Raw genomic sequence first — 17,104 nt, forward strand, 5'->3', positions numbered from 1 at the left:
CGCCGTTTCTCAGGTCGAGGAAGTTCCTCTTCTGTCCCTAGCTGGGTGCTTGCATGATGAAGAAGTGCTGAATTTTGCCAAGGGTTTTTTCTGTATCTTTCATGATAAGATGTGGGTTTTGTTCGTTATTCTGTTGACATGGTATATTACACAGACTGGGTTTTGGGTGCTAAGCCAACGTTGAGTTCTGTTTATCTTTGGAATGACTGGTCCCCGAGACTGAGTTCCACCAGGGCTGGGATCCTTGTCCCCAGGGCTCAACAGGGGCCCTGTTACAAAGTAGACAACAGGTACTTACGGGGCATGCACGGATGCATGCAAGGGCAAACCAGCGTGAAGTGATTGAAACAACCCTGCCCATCCTGTATCACGGTCAACTGAGTGAAGGACAAGGTGGCCATGTCCACGTGGTCTGTGCATCCTGCAGTCCCAGCCTGCCCAGCGGGGGGCTGCATACGGGCTGCACCCATGTGCGCTGGGGTGGAGGGAGCTGACGAGCTCCTTCCCTCCCCCAGGCCTGCTCTCTATGGCCAACTCTGGCCCAAACACCAATGGCTCCCAGTTCTTCCTGACGTGTGACAAGACAGACTGGCTGGATGGAAAGCATGTGGTGTTTGGGGAGGTGACCGACGGTCTGGATGTCTTGCGACAGATTGAGGTGGGTGGCAGGGAACAGGCCCAAGCCAGCAGGGGTGGACCGGGTGTGCTTCCTGCAGCAGTCCTGTCCCCAGGCGGAAGGTTCCAGGTTGGGAGTGGGCAGCAGGGCGGGAGTGCCCGAGCCAGACTTCGTTCTCCACCTGCACGCCTCTGACTTCTGGTCTCTGTTCTGCCCCCCAAGGCCCAGGGCAGCAAGGACGGGAAGCCCAAGCAGAAGGTGATCATCGCGGATTGTGGCGAGTTTGCGTGAGCTGAGCTGGCGCCCTCTCTGCCCTTGCTCTGCACACCCAGGAAGGAGTTGCGGCCTCCGGGACCAGCACGGAAGCAGCGTTCGTGGCCAGAGCCCTTCCTCGGCGTCAGCTCTTGCAGGCACAACATGGACTTCTCTGGGCTCTTTCCCATCATGCCTGGGCCAGAGCAGCCAGGCAGGCACCGCCCTCCCCATCACGGACAGGCCCGGCATTTACTGCCAGGGCCCGACCCCCACCTGCCCGGGGGGACCCTGGAGGTTTTCTCCACCAAAATAAATCCTCGTCCTCAGACTGCTGTCCCCAGGCAGACCCCAGGTGTCTTCAGAGGTGGCTGAGGGCACAGGCTGTGGTGTCTTCCTGCGCCCCAGCTTCGGCCCTTTCCCCTGAGGAGGTGGGCTTCAAGCGGGCTTCTCTCTGCCCACCCTCTGGGGAAGGCACTGAGACCTGCTGTGTGAGGGAGAAGACAAGGCGGGGCTCAAGGCCTGAAGTGCTGCTGAAAACCACGTTTCCAGTGAATATTTGATAAATTTTCTAAGTACTCACGTATCATAAATTGAAAAACAAATCACCAAACAGTCCGTAGAGTGTGTTCCTAACTTTCAAGTATCTGTGTATCGTTTGTGAAGACCGATGTGTAAGGAGTTTGCCTGGTTGTCTTTGTGGTGGGATCATGGCTGCTTTTGTTCTTTTCTTGCCTTTTTCAGAAGTGTCCCTGCCACACGTGATATTTTAGGTGGGAAAACACTGGAAAAAAGGTGCTTAGGGCTCCCAGTAAGAGAAGCTTTCAACAGAAAGATGCCCTCCAGTGTCCCCTGAGCACATGAACAGGTGAGGGTGCGAGGCCAGGCCTCCTCCCAGACCACCCCGTGTAGCTCCTTTAGGAAAAGCCCAGCCTTGAGGTAAACACAGCAGGTGCCCTTGGGCGCCTGCTGGGAGGGGTTGGCTCTCCTAGGACAGCAGAGTGGGGAGGCCCAAACTTGCTGTCCACTTTTTTTTTTTTTTAAAGGCAGAGAGAAAGATCTTCCATCTGCTTGTTCACTTCCCAAAGGGCCGCAATGGCTGGAGCTGGGCCAATCCGAAACCAGGACCCAGGAGCTTCCTCTGAGTCCCCCACACGGGTACAGAGGCCCAAGCACTTGGGTCACCCTCTGCGGCTTTCCCAGGCACATTCGCAGGGAGCTGGATCAGAAATGGAGTAGCCAAGACTTGAACCGGCACCCATGTGGGATGCTGGCACCATAGGCAGCAGTTTTACCTGCTACACCACAGTGCTGGCCCCCATTTGTTTGTTTATTTAAGATTTATTTGTTTATTTATTTGAAAGGCAGAGTTAGCAAGATCTTCCAGCCCCTGGTTCACTCCCCAAATGGCCACAGTGACCAGAGCCAGGCTGAAACCAGGAGCTTCATCTGTGTCTCCCAAGTGGGTGGCAGGGACCCAAACATTTGGGCCGTCCTCTGCTTTCCCAGGCACATTAGCAGGGAGCTGGATCAGAATTGGAGCAGCTGGGACTTGAACCAGTGCCCATATGGGATGCTGGCATTGTAGGTGATGGCTTAACCTGCTGTGCCAGAAAGCAGGCCCCTTGCAAGTCCATTTAAAAGACCTCTCCTAGTCACTATTTATTCCACACACTGTGCAGCCAGCTGTGAGGCTGTCCACATGGACCAACCCAGCCTTGCCTCCTCCCCACCAGCCAGCATGCGCCTGCTGCCACCAGGGGGCCTCGGCTGGCTGCCCTTACCAGCCAGCGTGCACCTGCTGCAACCAGGGGGCCTCGGCTGGCCGCCCTTACGCCACTGATGTGCAGCCTGGAATGGAGGTGAGATGATGCTCTCGGTCGCTGTCCGCGGCCACCTCATCAACTCTTTGTCCATTATGATCTCACACACACCCCTCCCCGTTGTTTTCTGTCTGATGTCATTTGGTGGCCACCTGGATGGCAAGGCCATGGCCATTGTACTCTGCTGCCCATCATGCAAAGGAAGTCACATCATGAACCTTCCACTCTTGCCCTGCATCTTCAGAACACTCGATCACAAGCATTCCTAGGGCTGCTGGGCCGGGCCAGGTTGTGTGCTGTCCCCTGGTTTCCAAGCTGCCACTTTCCCAGTGTTGGGAGGAGGTTGCTGTTGGGCCATCAGATCAGGTCCCAAAATGGCCCCTGGGCTCCCGGCTCTGGGAGGGGGAGGGTCAGGTGGCAGGCCTGTGCCCTGGCAAGAAGGGCCTCTGTCATGAGAGTGTCCTGTGTCCTCTTGTAGATGGGAGTATGAGGCATGGATGGGAAAGGGAACTTGTTCAGAAACTAAGCAAGTTGGTGGTTAAGTTGAAACCAAAATACGGACCTCCTGACATTCAGGCCAGTGCCTGGTCCATTCCCCGCCAGCCTGAGCCGGAAGCCCCAGCCTAACAAGAAACCCGCTCCCCACCAGGGTCTGTGTATGGCTGGGGTGGGGGGCACAGGTGCAGGGCAGCTGTCTCACAGCGTGGCCCCAGCCCCCACCCCTGCTCAGCCCATCCTCAGGGGTGTGGAGCGTGAGCCCGAGATGCATCCTTGGGAGCCCGGCGGTGCCACCTCTGCTGGGCGTGCCTGTGGTCGGGGTGGACCCAGGATCCGCTTTTAATGACAGGGTTCAGACAGCTGGACTCTGTCTGTCCCAGCAGGTAAATTACAGGCTTAGCAAGTCAGAAATCAAATAAACACTGGGACTCCCAGCACTGCTCCAGGGAGAACAGCGGTTTCCGGAATGGTGCAGGCTGAGACGAGGGTCCCCACCCAACTCAGCCTAATTGCCGCCTGTCACTCCCGGGGACAGGGGCCTTCTCTTTGACTCACATGACCAAGAAAGAGGACAGGGGCTGCTGGGCATATCAGGTGACACAGACATTGGTGTCCTGCCTGTTCTTGACTCCCAGACACAAACACCTGCCTTGGGTACTGGCAGTCTATGGAGCGCTGGGTGGAGCCCATACTCCTCTGCAGGTTAGAGTTGAGCCTGAGCCCCTCGCGGCTCTGACCAGCTGCTGGGGATCAACTGCAGGTCCAGGAAAGTGCCCAGTGGATCCACTCACGGCGGTGGCCCGGGGCGGGCAGTGGGGCCCCCCGCAGCTGCTGTCCTTGCTTCCACAAAGAGTTAACTTTTTTCCCCAGAGCCAACACCATATTCAGTCAACGTGGTGGGGACAGTTGATGGAACTGGGAGCCCCAGGTTCTTTGCTTCTCTGGGGGCCACCTCTTTCCCAGGCAGGAGGAGGGGCGGGTCCAGGGCAGGGGAAGACACACTCCAAGAGACGTCCCCAGCGGCTGTAGCCCTAAGCGCCGGGGCCCTCCCAGCTTGGTCTTTTCCTAGAATGTTGATGCCCACGCCCAGAACCCAGCGTGCTGCAGTCATGCCCAAGTGCTGCCTCTGGGGAGGGACGCAGCCCTCGGCCCACACCTGAACCCCGTGGGAGTGCTACAGAGCGAGTCAGCCAAGTTCAAGTGCCAGGGGCCAGGGATGACCAAGGATGGGTCTTAGCCAGGACTTCCATGCTGCCGCCGGAGAGAGCAGCCAGCTCTGAGGTTGCGAGTATGAGGCCTGCCCGGAGAGTGGGGCCGAGGGCCGAGAAAGGACAGAAGCCTGGCAGGAAGGGGGCAGGCTGGGGAGGGCTGGCCGCAGCCGGTGGCGGCCGGGCTCAGTGGCAGCCGCAGGCCTTGACCACCATGTTGCGGTGCTTGCGCAGGATCACGTTGTTGCTGCTGTCGTAGTAGAGCACGGAGGTGGCGCTCAGCTTGGTGGGCGCGCAGCACGCCTTGGGGACCGCGTCTGGCTTCATCAGGTGCACCTGACCAGAGGGGGTGCAGGCAGGGACATGAGCCCAGCGGTCTCCTCCAAGGACCTGCCCAGTCCGGACCCCGGCTCCCACCTGCTCCCCACCCTGGCCCGTCTTGGGGGGGCTCATCTGCCCGGGCTCTCTCTCCCCCTGCAGCCAAGGCAGGTACCACCATGCAGAGCTGCCCCTGCCCACTCAGGGCACTGCCCAAGCACCCCTGCCCCTTGCATCTTGTGGTGCTCTCTCCACCTCGGCCCCATTCACTGGCCCCTGGGTGCTGACACCCTGCTGTGCCAGTCCCCAGCACACTGCACGCCTGAGGGGGGCCTGTGCACCCCAGCCTTTGGAGGCCGCCTTCTGTGCTTCTCCCTGCAACTGCACCACCTCCCCCTCAGGGCACTTGTTCTCAGTTTCGGGCGGGTCCCCTCCCCCTCCAACTGTGTTCCCCGGGAATGGCTGAGGCCTGGAGTTCTGTGTCTCACCCTCCTGACAATGTCCAAGGCAAGTAGTTTTCTTTGCAGATGATAAACTGAGGCACGCAGGCCACGTGACAGCACCAGCAGCTGGATCCTTGGACCCCCCCAAAAACAGCTTTCACTGACCATAAGGCCTGACGGAGTGAGCTGCCCATTTCCAGTCTCCGTAAAAATCCTGGCAGGCGAGCTGCCGTCCGAGGGCCTCCAGCCTCGGGGGAGGCCGGCATGGGGCGCCTGCTTCCCCAGCTGTGTGCTTTGGTTGCTCAGTGGGGCTGTCAGGACCCAGACAGAGCTGTCTGAAGGGCCCCTGTCCCCCGTCTCCCTCTTTGGCCCCTGCACCCCAGTTTGGAGCTGGTACCCCAGGGGACCCAGGGGGAGGCCAAGCCTCTGGAGGATGTCCAGCCAGACTGGCCCCTCGGGCTGCCATCCCCAACTTCTAGCTATAAGCCCACCGTAGACACCAGAAGCCACCAGCTGCCGCTGGACAGGGGAAAGGGCTTTTCCTGAGCTGGGACACTGTGGGGGGACATCCGGCCACAGGGGGTCGCCGTTCCGGACTCCTCCCTGGAGACCCAGGCTTCATCAGACGAGTGACACGAAGAGGAACCATGGAGTCAAATGTGCCACCCATGTCATTCGTATCTGAGCCACACACCACGGGGCAAACCGGGTGGGAAGCCCTAGTGCCCACAGGCTGCGCATCCAACGGCACAAATAAATCACACATCTCTGAGCCCAGCTTCTCTGCCAAGCCTGTTAGCATCGCACTTCTCTGTCTCCTGACACAGACGTATCTCGATCACAGGCTGGGGGGTGGGAATCCTCCAGGAATATCTCAGCGGGGTCCCTGTCACCCAAGCTCACTGGACGGACACAGAGGGGAGCATTTCAGGGAGCAACCAGGACCAGGCAGGAGCGACCCAAGGGGACAGGCTGCTTCCTGGGAAGGGTGTGTGGCCAGGGGACGCTGGACAGGTCTGTAATGTGGCTAACGAGAGGCCCCGTGGCCCCAGCCAAACGCTCACACCTCTTCCTGGGCATCGTGGGAGGACGGAAATCCTGACCAAGGGCGGCACGGAAAGGTTATGGACGGTGGCCCTGCGGGGCGGATATGAAGGGGCCGGCTCTCTCCACCCGGCGTTCAGGAGCCCCAGAGGCTCTGCTGCCCTCCTGCACTTGGGCCTCACACAGGCACATGGGTGTCCCACATGTGTGCACACGCCTGGCTGTTTGATGGGGGGCCGTGGTGTGCACATGCTCAGTGCATGCGAGTCTCCGTGTGTAAGAGCGGCCGTGTGAGGAGCAGTTTCCCCAGAGGTGCGGGGCTGAACCACCCTGCTAACTCCGCACAGAGAAGCTGCTGAGCCCGGAGCAGCACTCATGGCCCTCCCAGCCGGACGGGGCCCCCTCTGCCCTCCCAGCGGGACGCCGCGGTACTGACCAGGGACTGCAGGATGGCGTGGTTGGTGGCGTTCATGCAGGAGTCCAGGGGGAAGGAGCACTCGCCCTCACAGTAATAGGCCGAGTAGCCTTGGGGGGCGATGACCCAGTCCTGGGGGGAAGGAGGAGGTGAGCCCAGCCCAGCCCCGGCACAGACAGGGCTGCCCTCTCCCTCCCTGAGCCTCAGGGCCCCGCCACCCCGTTCGCCCTCCCAGAGACCCAGGGCAGGCAGGGCTGGGCGCCAGCTCTGTCCCCGTCACTCTGCACCCTCGCTCTGCCTCCACCTCCCCGGCCTGCCCCCGCCAGGCCGGCTGGAGCTGCAGTCTGGGGGATACGCAAGGTGCTGCTGCCCAGCCTCGGCCCCTGACAGCTTGGCTGGCTGAGGCTCAGATCATCTTCACTGTTGCAGTTTAAAAAGTCCACCATAAAGTACCACAATGTCACTTTAGAAAACTTAAAACCCAGAAAAAAAAAAACCACAAGGATATCCAAGTCCCCCAGTTTTACTCCCTCCCTGGAGAGCCACGACCCGCAGGTGGGGACGTCACTGACAGAGTCGCAGATTACCAGCCAGCCGAGGTCCCGGAAGCTGACGTAGAGCTCGTGCCGACGGCACACCTGCCGGCCGTTGGAGCCGTGGACAGCATCTGCAGGGACAGACGGTCAAGGTCATTTCAGGGGTTCTGGGGGTGCCGTGGGCACATCTGACCCATAAACAAATGACAAGGCACTAAACCGTCGGCTCTCGTAAAGCCACGCCTGGAACCCCGGTCCTGCTCTGGCCCAGCTCAAGAGCCTTCAGTGGCTCCGGACTGTTACAGAGTGAGCCCACCTCAGCCCCGCCTCCCTGCCTGGCCACCTGGGGGCCTCTGATGCTCCACGACAGCCCAGCAAGACCCCGGGCCACCCCAGGCTCCTCTTCCCCGCCCACTGCACAGGTGCAAGGGGCCCAAGTCAAGGGCAGGCATGGGGCTGACTCCCGGTGGCGGCCGAGGGGTGCGCTCAGGTCTGACCCTGACCCCTAGGGCCTCCGCTGCCCAGGAACAACTGTGGGTCCCACAGGGCCCTGGGATAGAACCGAGGGTCCTCAAGGGGCTGTGGCTGCCCAGGGAAGGAGCAGTTGACTCTGACAGAGGCTCCTGGGAAAGGCCTGTGGGGCCAGGGGTGGCAGGGAGGGGACATCGGGAGGCAGGGACAGCCGAGACAGAGCTCAGACCCTGCATCAGCGGGCATCTGGCACGGGACAGTCAGGAAAGGAGACGGGAGAGGGACTGAGGCTTGAACCACGGAGAGGGGGCAGGGGTCTGCAGCCACCCGGCCTCCCGCCCCAGGCCCAGGCCCCGCCCCTCACCGAAGATCCCCGGCAGCTTGTTGGGCTGCGGCAGCTCGTTGGTTCTCTTCGGCTGCCTCCTCTTCAGCGGCCTCAGGGCCCGAGGGGCGCGTCCAGGGCTCGGGCTGGCCCTGAAGAAAGTGACCATGAATGGCCGGCGGGAGCGCGGTGCCCGCTGCCCCAGCAGCCCGGCCCGGCCGGGATCCACGCTGAGCCCTGAGACGGAGAGAGGAAGAGGGTCACTCGCAAGCGCTGGCCCCGCGTGGACGCAGCTGGAGGCCGAGGCCCGGAGGGCACCCCCTGGGCCTCAGTGTCCTCATCTGCAGCTCGGAGTCCCGAGCTAGCACAGCTCCCAGCAGGCGGTGCCTGAGGCAGCGCGGGGGAGGGGCCCCGTGAGCCCCCAGGGACCTGGCTCGGTGGTCGCGCCCCTAACGTCGGCGACGGGTCCTCAGGCTCACCGTGCTCCCCTCTGCTGCCCTCACTCCGTCTTTGCACAGCCCTGCGCTTCAGCTCCACAGGGGGTCACTCGGCCAGGACAGAGGCCAGGACAGAGGCCCTCAGAACCAGGCTCCGCCGACATCGCGGGGCGCCAGGGCGGGGTCCGTCTTCCGCCCACACCAGCTCCTCTGCAGTGCCCCGCCCGGCGCAGCTCAGGCTCACAGCAGCATCTACCAGGGCTCGGCGAGGCCTGCTCTGCCCAGCCGGCCCTGAGCCGGGCAGTGACCTCTCCCGGGCCCACCGATGAGACGTGGGCCCCGGAGGTGGGGCCGCGGGAACACAGCCCCAGAGCAGGGTCCAGCGCGGAGGTCTCACCCCACGGCCCGAGCTCACGGTCACTGGGCCCAGCTGACAGTCAGAAAGAGAATGAAGGAGCCAGTGCTGTGGCCTAGTGCGTAAAACGCAGCCTGCAGTGCCAGCATCCATGTGGGTGCCAGTTCGAGTTCTGACTGCTCTCTGCTTTGGCCTGGGAAAGCAGTGGAAGATGGCCCAAGTTCTTGGGTCACTGCACCCAAGTGGGTGACCTGGAAGAAGTTCTCCGTCCTGGCTTTAGATCAGCCCAGTTCTAGCCATTGTGGCCATCTGGGGAAGATTTTCTCTCTCTCTGCCTCTTGTAACTCTGCCTTTCAAATAAATAAATAAATCTTAAAAAAAAAAAAAAAAAAAAAAAAGGCTGCGAGTGGGGCCGATTCTCAGACCTCAACCCTAGGAAGAGGGATGCCCATAAAAGCGCGGTTTCCCCCACAGCCAGTCAGAGCCCAGGAGGCAACTCACAAACCCCACAATTAAGTCGGGGATGCCAGGAGGCCACCGAGAGAGCCATGCTCAGCACCTGCTGGTGGTAACAGCCCCTTGGCCTCTTTCCTGAAACAGCAGCGTTGTCAGCACAGGAAAGAGAACAAGCACTGGTGGAACCCCCCCACCCAGGCCTGGCTCAGTCTTCTCCATCTTTCTGGGCTATTCTCACTGTGTCCATCTAAGCTCTGGGCAGAGTTCAGCGCTCAAAGAAGCTTGGTTTTCTCAGCTTTTTTTTTTTTTTTTAAGAAAGCAGAAGAGGTTTTTTTTTTTTTTTTTTTTTTTTTTTGGACAGGCAGAGTGGACAGTGAGAGAGAGAGACAGAGAGAAAGGTCTTCCTTTTTGCTGTTGGTTCACCCTCCAATGGCTGCCACAGCAGGCACGCTGCGGCCAGTGCACCGCGCTGATCCGATGGCAGGAGCCAGGTACTTATCCTGGTCTCCCATGGGGTGCAGGGCCCAAGCACTTGGGCCATCCTCCACTGCCCTCCTGGGCCACAGCAGAGAGCTGGCCTGGAAGAGGGGCAACTGGGACAGAATCCGGCGCCCCGACCGGGACTAGAACCCGGTGTGCTGGCGCCGCAAGGCAGAGGATTAGCCTAGTGAGCCGTGGCGCTTGCTGCAGAAGAGATTATCTATAAAGATTTATTTATTTGAAAGAGTTACAGAGAGGGGAGCTGTGGGAGAGAGAGAGAATCTTCCATCTTCTGGTTCACTCCCCAGATGGCCGCAATGGTGGCCAGGCCAAAGCCAGGAGCCAGAGCTACATCTGGGTCTCCCATGTGGGTGCAGGAGCCCAAGGATTGGGCCATCCTCTGCTGCTTTCCCTGGTGCATTAGCAGGGAGCTGGAAAGGAAGTGGAGCAGCTGAGACTCGAACCGGTGCCCATATAGGAAGCTGGCACTGTGGACGGCGGCTTAACCCGCTGTGCCACAGCACTGGCCCCTTTTCAGCTTTTTCCCAGTAGCATTGTCCTGGCCTTTGAGCCTCCACAACAAAATTCCTGGTGTCCGAGTCCCTGCGAGCAGGCACAGCCTCACGTGCTGCGCATGCTCAGACACTCAGCGCGACAGACCTCCTGCACTGTGCCTCTGCCAAAGCTTCCTCTGCCACAGGACGGAAGCGTGACCACGGGCTCATTTCCACAGCTCTTTAAAGAGAGCGCCAGCTGTTCAGCTCACATGGGCGCCTACTTCACACCGGTTACAAGCATGATACACACACATGCGTACGAGTATATGTGTGCACATGTAAACACGACACGTGCAGCTTCGCTCATTCCATTGGCAAGGCTAACGTTGGTCTCCCTTATACACCACAGGTCAAGGACATTGCCCGCCCCACCTGCCGGCCCACTCGAGGTCAGCCCTTAAGTGGCGTGACTCAGACCAAGTCCACTGACCACTGGATGACGGAACAGCCAGAGGCCAGCCTTTGACCCATGATGTCACCTGCCCCAAGCACACATGCTGACCCATGTGAGGCTCCTGTCCAGACGGGACGCTGCGTGCTGCAGGAGCTGACATGGAGGGAGGGCCACAGAGAAGCCACTGGGAGAGTGGGTGCTGGCAGGTCAGGGCTGGGGAAGTAGCAGAGCTGTGAGGGCGGGGCCCGGAGCAGAGGGAAAGCCACGGGAGGTCCCCATGGGGAGAGAGTGGAGTAGCCCGGAGCTGAGCGGTCAGCAGTCACCAGTGCCGGCCTGAGTGGAGCCCTCAGAACGGCTGAACCTCGGGATGCCCTTGGCCCAGAGACGGTCCCAGGTCTGTGTGTGACACTGCACTGTCTTGGGGAGACCTGGGGAGCCCCGGCTGTTCTGGGCCAAGGAGGCCCTCGGTCCTCCAGGCTGGCCTGATCTTTGCCTTGGTCTTGTGCATGTCCATCTGAGGACCTCGTGGATGAAGAGCGGAGGCCACAGGAAACCCAGCCGGTGACAAACTCTCGCGGAGTTCCGGGAGCCAGCCTGGCCTGCAGGCGGTGAGGGGGGAGGGCCCACCGGAAGCTGAGAGCCAGGTGAACCTGACGGAGAGCTGCTGCTGCCAGGAGCGGCTGCCCCAAGGGCCAGGTGGGCTGTGCCTGGGGCCCCTCTTCAGCCGCTGTCAGCTATGCAGGAGCGACCCGCCAGGGCCTTCCTCCTCCTCCCCCAGGGCCTTCCCCCACCAATGACAGAAGCTTCGGCAGCCCAGGGTGGTCACATACCCTGCCCAGGAGCCTGGGGAAGGGCTGTCCACTCCGTGACGTCTCACCCCTCCTGGCCACGGTCCCGGCCCACCGCCCAGCTGGCCAAACGGTGCCCTCACTGAATGCTGTCTCCCCTCCTCGCCCTCCTCCCAGGATCTGCCCAGGCCTTGGGGGAGGCTCCAAAGGGACCTCTCAGAAAGTCCCTCCCTCCCTGGAGTCTCCCGCCAGCCAGCCCCACCCACGGCCCCCACCAACCCGGGAGCCGCTCTCACCAGGGGCATACTACTGCCAGACACTTTCAACACTTCTCACACACACACCTCCCACTGACACACATGCATCCCACACATACACACTTCACACCCCACACAGACAGCTCACATGCGCTCCTATACACACTCATTCACACCCAATGGACTCATTCACACGCCAGCACCCCACACTCCCACACATTCACAGCAGCACCTCACACTCCCACGCATTCACACATCAGCGCCTCACACTCCCACGCAGCTCAGTGGTCAGAAAGCCCTCCTGCATGTGAGGAGCGTTTCAGAGGCCGGGTCGGGGTCGCAGGGCAGGGCCGCTCTGCCTCCCCACGCCCCCTCCGTTCCTGGGCTCCCTGGGTGCGGAGGCCCTGACCGGAATCCGCCACGGGAGCGCTCCCCCGCCGCTGATTGCCCGCACAACCACCGGAGGCAGGCGCGGGCCGACTGCCCGTCGCAACGCAGAGCTCAGAGCTGTGCCCTCACCCAGACCACTCGGGAGGGCGCGCGGGTTTCCCCTTTGTCTTTAATTCTAGCCAGGGTCCTCTGGATGCAAGAGGGTCTGTCGGGCGGTGGAGCCCCTGAGATGCTGCGGCCGTGGTCACAGCGCAGGCGACCCGTGTGTGCGGCCCCCAGTGCCCTCTCCTGCACACCCAGGAGGCTCCCCGGGACCCACCCTCCAGCTAGGGCCCGTCAGGGGGCCACCTGCTGCATGGGCCTGAGGTTGGGAGATACGGCAAAGGCGCAGCCCGTGCTGTTCTGGACGTCGGTCACGGTCAGGCCCTCCCAGAGCTCGATGAGCGTCAGCCCCCTCTTCTTGTGCACGTCGAACACGGCCTTCTCAGTGATGATGCGGTCCACGCACTGCTTCCCGGTCAGCGGCATGCTGCACTTGTCCAGGATCTTGGGGCTCTTGTCCTTGGTGTAGTGCTCCATGGTGACCACCACTTTGGTCTTGTCACTGGACACCAAATCCATGGCCCCGCCCATCCCTTTCACCTTCTTGCCGGGGATCATCCAGTTGGCCAGGTCCCCGTATTTGGAGACCTGCATGGCCCCCAGCATGGTCAGCTGGATGTGTCCCCCGCGGATCATGGCGAAGGAGTCGTCGCTGGAGAAGAAAGAGCCGCCGGGCAGCACGGTGACCGTCTGCTTGCCCGCGTTGATGACGTCGGCATCCGCCTCCCCTCTGGTCGGGAAGGGGCCCAGGCCCAGGATGCCGTTCTCGCTGTGCAGGTGGACCGTGACGCCCGGGCGGATGAAGTTGCTGGCCAGCAGAGTGATGCCTATGCCCAGGCTGGCGTACATGCCGTCCTCGAACTCCAGGGCTGCGCGCTTGACGATGCGCGTCCTCGCGTTGGCTCCCGCGCAGGCGCCCGCGGCGACCTCGGGCCGCACGGTCAGGCGCTCGATCCGCTTCTCGAACGCGCGGCCCTTGATCACGCGGTCCACGTAGATGTTGGGCACGTGGATGTCTTCCGGGCGGAAAGCCCCCACGTCCACGATCTCTTCCACCTCCACGGCCGCCACGTCGGCGGCTTTGCACATGGGCGCGTTGAAGTTCCTGGCCCTGCCCCTGAAGACCACGTTGCCCGCGTGGTCGGCCTTCCAGCCCTTGACGAGCGCGAAGTCGGCCCTGAGCGCGCGCTCCAGCAGGTAGTGGCGGCCCTCGAACTCCCTCACCTCCCGGGGCTGGCTGCGGATGGCCAAGTGGCCGTCCGGGTAGTAGCGGATGGGGGCGCCCCCTTCCTGCACCAGGGTCCCGTAGGCCGTGGGCGTGTAAAAGGCCGGCACCCCGGCGCCGCCCGCGGGGATGCGCTCGGCCAGGGTGCCCTGCGGCGTCAGCTCCAGCTCCAGCTCGCCGGCCAGGTACTGGCGCTGGCACAGCGCGTTCTCGCCCAGGTACGAGCAGACGATGCGGCGGATCTGCTTGGTGGCCAGGAGGAGGCCCAGGCCGAAGTCGTCCACGCCCACGTTGCTGCTGATCACCCGCAGGTCCCTCACGCGCGTCCGCAGCAGCGCCGCGATCAGGTTCTCGGGGATCCCGCAGAGCCTGAAGCCCCCGACCATGACGGTCGCCCCATCGGAGATGTCCTTCACCATCTCCACGGGGTCCGTGTAGAAGCGGGCGCGGGGCTGGGGGCTGGCGGCAAAGCGGCGGACGCAGCCCCGGCCCGCCGCGGGCCCCGAGCGGCCGGCGGGGACGCAGCGCCCGAGCGCCGACGCCAGAAGCCACAGCCGCGCCATGGTCCGCCCTGCAAGAGGCCAGGGACGGGCCGTGTGCGCCCCACGGGCGAGCCCAGCCGCCGCGTCACAGAGCAGGGAGGGCGCGGCCGCCCGGGGTCCCGCTCCCCACCGGGCGTGCACACCGGACCCCCACAGCCCTTGACCCTGGCGGGAAGGGAGCTGCTTGGGCTGGAGCCACGACCAGCCCGCTCTGTCCTGCCGGACCCAGTGGGCATCGCCTGCACTGCACTGGAGCTGCCAGGACAGAGCTGCACTGCGACCACCCTGCACAGCGCACGGGTCCCGGCAGGGCAGAGCTGAGGCCAGGCTACCGGGGTTGGGTGGGGATGGGGCTCCATCAGGAATCCCTCTGGCCCTGCCTGCCCCAGTGGAGCCTGGGACAGAACCGCCTCCCCCTCCAGAGCTTGCTCAGAGTCACCAAGGATGTAAGGACCCGGCCCTGCCCGGCCACGATGGTGATGACACGGAGAAGGGGACAGCCGGCCCTCTTGGTGCCCCCGTGTGCCTGGCCCCTGCACTTGTTGAATCTCATTGGCAGCCGGGGGAGGGAGTGGCTGCCCCCCACCCAGGAGAAGCTGCAGTTTCACCCCCATCGTGCCTGGGCACCGGGTCCCCAACAGCCGCGGGAGGGGCCCCTGCTGCTGAAGGGTCTGACCCGCCCTGCCCTCTGCATCCATCCTCAGCTTGGCCGGGTTTCCCAGCGTCTTCCCCAGCGGAGTGCTCACTTGGGGGCACGGCAGGGCACAGGTGTCTCCCAAGCTGAGAAGGCCGCCCCGGGTCCCCAGCTCTCTCCAGCCACACCCCACTCCCTGCTGCCGCTCCCCAGTCCCCTCCGCCTGTCTCCCTGCCTCCCTCCAGCTCCACACTCAGGCTCTGTCCCCACACTCCGCTGCGCTCTTGGGCAGCAACCTCCGTGTGACCAGCTCTGGCCGCTGCTCTGCCCACGTCTTTAGCGCTCCCAGCCGGACACAGGGGCGGCTCCCTGCTTCCGGAAACTCTTTCTTCTCTTGGGCCCGGGTCCCCTCGCTCTGCAGGTCTCCTCTCCCTGACCTCGCTCTTGTCCAGCACGGTCTGCTCTCCCCACTGAGTCAGGGCTATTTTAATTTTCTACATCTATTCAGGAAAATCTTAGTGTCACAATGTCCAGATTCTCAGGAAAACCACACCGATGGCTCGGGGAGTTCCCACACTCTGACCCAGCTTCCCTGGGGAGAAGTCAGCATGGCACATTCCTGGGACACATTTGTCACGGCTAAGGAACCAGTGTCGTTGTGAGTCTACACACCGCAGTGGGTTAGATCTGCACGTTTCCCCTGACGTCCCTCGCTGCTCCAGGACCCGCCCAGGACACCTTCTCACATTCTGCTGAGCACAAGCTAACTCCAAGCCTGGGACGCTTGCTTGTGGATTCCAGAAACTGGCCTTGGGAAAGCCAACAGAAGGGGCCAAGCAGCCTGGCCCTCCCCGGCCAGCACGACCAGGGACTGAGTTTATCCAGGGCAGTGGCTGCTTAGAGACACACTGGAGTCTCAGCACAGTGCTTCTGTCTCAGATCTCAGCGGGACGACGCTCAGCTGTTCAGAGCGCCCTGCTGTTCCCTCCTGTGCTAACCAAGCCATCACGCAGGTTCCTCCAGGAAGTGCACTGACTTTGGGGATAGGCTGTTGTCAGATCTGCAACCAGCCTTAGTACGTATCTACCCCGACTTGCCACTCATCATGTCCCCGCAGCCAGCCTCCCTCCCAGGCTCCTGCACGGCCCCAGCCCACCCTCGCCGGGCAGGACAGTGACCCTGACACCCCCACTCTGCCACATCCTCACCACCGGTGAATTCCCCAGCCTTGTCCTGGTCATTCTGATTGGCACTGCTGACAAGGTGCAGACTTTGGCTATCAGAATGTCCCTGGTTTGGGTTGGTCTGGGGTTTTCTGATGTTAGACTGGGGCTGGGGTTTGGGGAGGGAGCCCCCAGGGGAAGTGCCCTTCTCACCACCTCCTGTCGGGGCGCAGGGCACCACCGCACTGATGGCGGAGGTGGTGCTTGTCAGCTTCCTCACCCCCCTGCTCTGTACCCCCAGGGAGCAGGTCACCGCGCACGGTCCCCACGGAAGCCAACTCCTTTAGAGTGCAGATCTCAGGGCTTCCAGAACCTGAGCCGCTCCTGCCAGCCTCTGCGGCTGTGAATCCAACAGACCACCCTCGGACTCCAACATCCGGCCTGGTCTGCCTGGCCCCAGCGACCCCTGCCGCCCTCCCACTCTCATCTGCTTCCCCTCCCCCCCCAGCCACCCCACCCCCACAGCCACCCCTCGTGCTTCCTGGGGCTCCTACCCACCACCTGGAACAAAGGAGGCTCAGCCCAGAGTTCCTGTGGGTGAGTGGGGAGCACCTCGTGGTCTGTAGATGAGGAAACTGAGGCTGAGGACGTGGCAGGACCTCGGCTCACTGCTTGCAGCCCAGTCACTCCCCCCCCACCCTTCCAGGCCCAGATCCTGCCGGTCAGGAGTGGGGGGCCAGCCTATGCCAGGGCCTCCTGCTGGGACCTCACCGTGGACCTCACTGGCATCCCTGAGGGCACAGCTGAGAAGGCGCTGCGTGCCAGAAGCCCCTGCTGGGACAGCTCTGAGGAGCCCGGAGCCCGGAGCCCAGCCCCTAGCCTCACCGTCCTCCGTCTCCACATAGAGGCGGAGTCCCAGGTCCTTGTGACGGCTCAACAGCCAGCGGTCACTGGCTGCCGTGACGTCCAGCACCAGCCAGCCCTCGTCCCCAGCCTGGAGCGTCTGAAGATCCAAAAAGAACAAGTCAGACTCCCTGTGGACACAAAAGAACAATTAACCGAGGGCCACCAGCCGCCGCGTGCGTTCGTGCCCGCGTGGGGGACGTTCCCCGAGCACCTGCCCCGCCTGGCTTGGGCTGGGCCCCTCTGTGCCTTGTCTCATGGAACCAACCCTCCGTGGTGGTCTGTGTCTGTACACTGGGGAAACTGGGGCTCAGGGGCTCAGTCACCCACAGCCCCACAGCCAGGCTGCCGGGGGGCGGGGCCTGAAGCCAGGACAGCGGCTGGGGCTCTTCCCACGGGGCTGAGCGGCCTGGGGCTGAGCATCTCCCCGTCTCAGGCTTCTTGTTCTCTCGGGAAGCCCCCCTCCTCCTCCAGG

At 62.5% G+C, this 17,104-nt stretch overlaps 3 protein-coding genes across 7 annotated transcripts in view; 1 reads left to right on the forward strand and 2 right to left on the reverse strand.

Annotated features, from left to right (window-relative positions):
- Positions 1-1,481, forward strand: part of LOC138850673 (peptidyl-prolyl cis-trans isomerase E-like) — a 28,575-nt gene extending 27,094 nt beyond the window's left edge. For all 3 annotated transcript variants that reach the window (XR_016211100.1, XM_070078724.2, XM_089300967.1), the window contains 2 exons: positions 516-658; positions 839-1,481. Coding sequence is in view for 2 of the 3 variants with exons in the window: in XM_070078724.2 (XP_069934825.1) it covers positions 516-658; positions 839-907 (212 nt within the window). In the remaining variant the exon portion in view is untranslated. The remainder of the gene's footprint in view (positions 1-515; positions 659-838) is intronic.
- Positions 1,482-4,447: 2,966 nt separating this feature from the next.
- The window catches only part of LOC100341360 (bone morphogenetic protein 8B), a 28,327-nt gene continuing 15,670 nt past the window's right edge, over positions 4,448-17,104 (reverse strand). Inside the window, exons 3-7 of one of the 3 annotated variants that reach the window (XM_008265524.5) lie at positions 16,612-16,760; positions 7,989-8,183; positions 7,205-7,284; positions 6,639-6,749; positions 4,448-4,733 (exon numbers count right to left, since the gene is read on the reverse strand). In XM_008265524.5, the coding sequence (XP_008263746.4) occupies positions 4,584-4,733; positions 6,639-6,749; positions 7,205-7,284; positions 7,989-8,183; positions 16,612-16,760 (685 nt within the window). In that variant the 3' untranslated portion in view covers positions 4,448-4,583. Of the gene's footprint in view, positions 4,734-6,638; positions 6,750-6,805; positions 7,285-7,988; positions 8,184-16,611; positions 16,761-17,104 lie in introns of those variants that run through there. The other 2 variants (XM_089300961.1, XM_089300962.1) reach the window with 2 other exon arrangements.
- On the reverse strand, positions 12,249-14,087 carry LOC100341106 (succinyl-CoA:3-ketoacid coenzyme A transferase 2, mitochondrial). Its single transcript, XM_002715195.6, has one exon. The coding sequence runs from the start codon at positions 13,948-13,950 to the stop codon at positions 12,397-12,399; it is 1,554 nt and encodes a 517-aa protein (XP_002715241.3). The 5' UTR covers positions 13,951-14,087; the 3' UTR covers positions 12,249-12,396.

This window comes from Oryctolagus cuniculus, chromosome 7 (genome assembly GCF_051225735.1).
Source record: "Oryctolagus cuniculus isolate XC-2025 breed Fujian yellow rabbit chromosome 7, ASM5122573v1, whole genome shotgun sequence".
NCBI classification, from domain to species: domain Eukaryota; kingdom Metazoa; phylum Chordata; class Mammalia; order Lagomorpha; family Leporidae; genus Oryctolagus; species Oryctolagus cuniculus.

Coding starts and splice junctions, on each gene's coding strand:
- LOC100341106 (XM_002715195.6), bottom strand. CDS start 13,950: ATGGCGCGGCTGTGGCTTCTGGCGTCGGCGCTCGGGCGCTGCGTCCCC.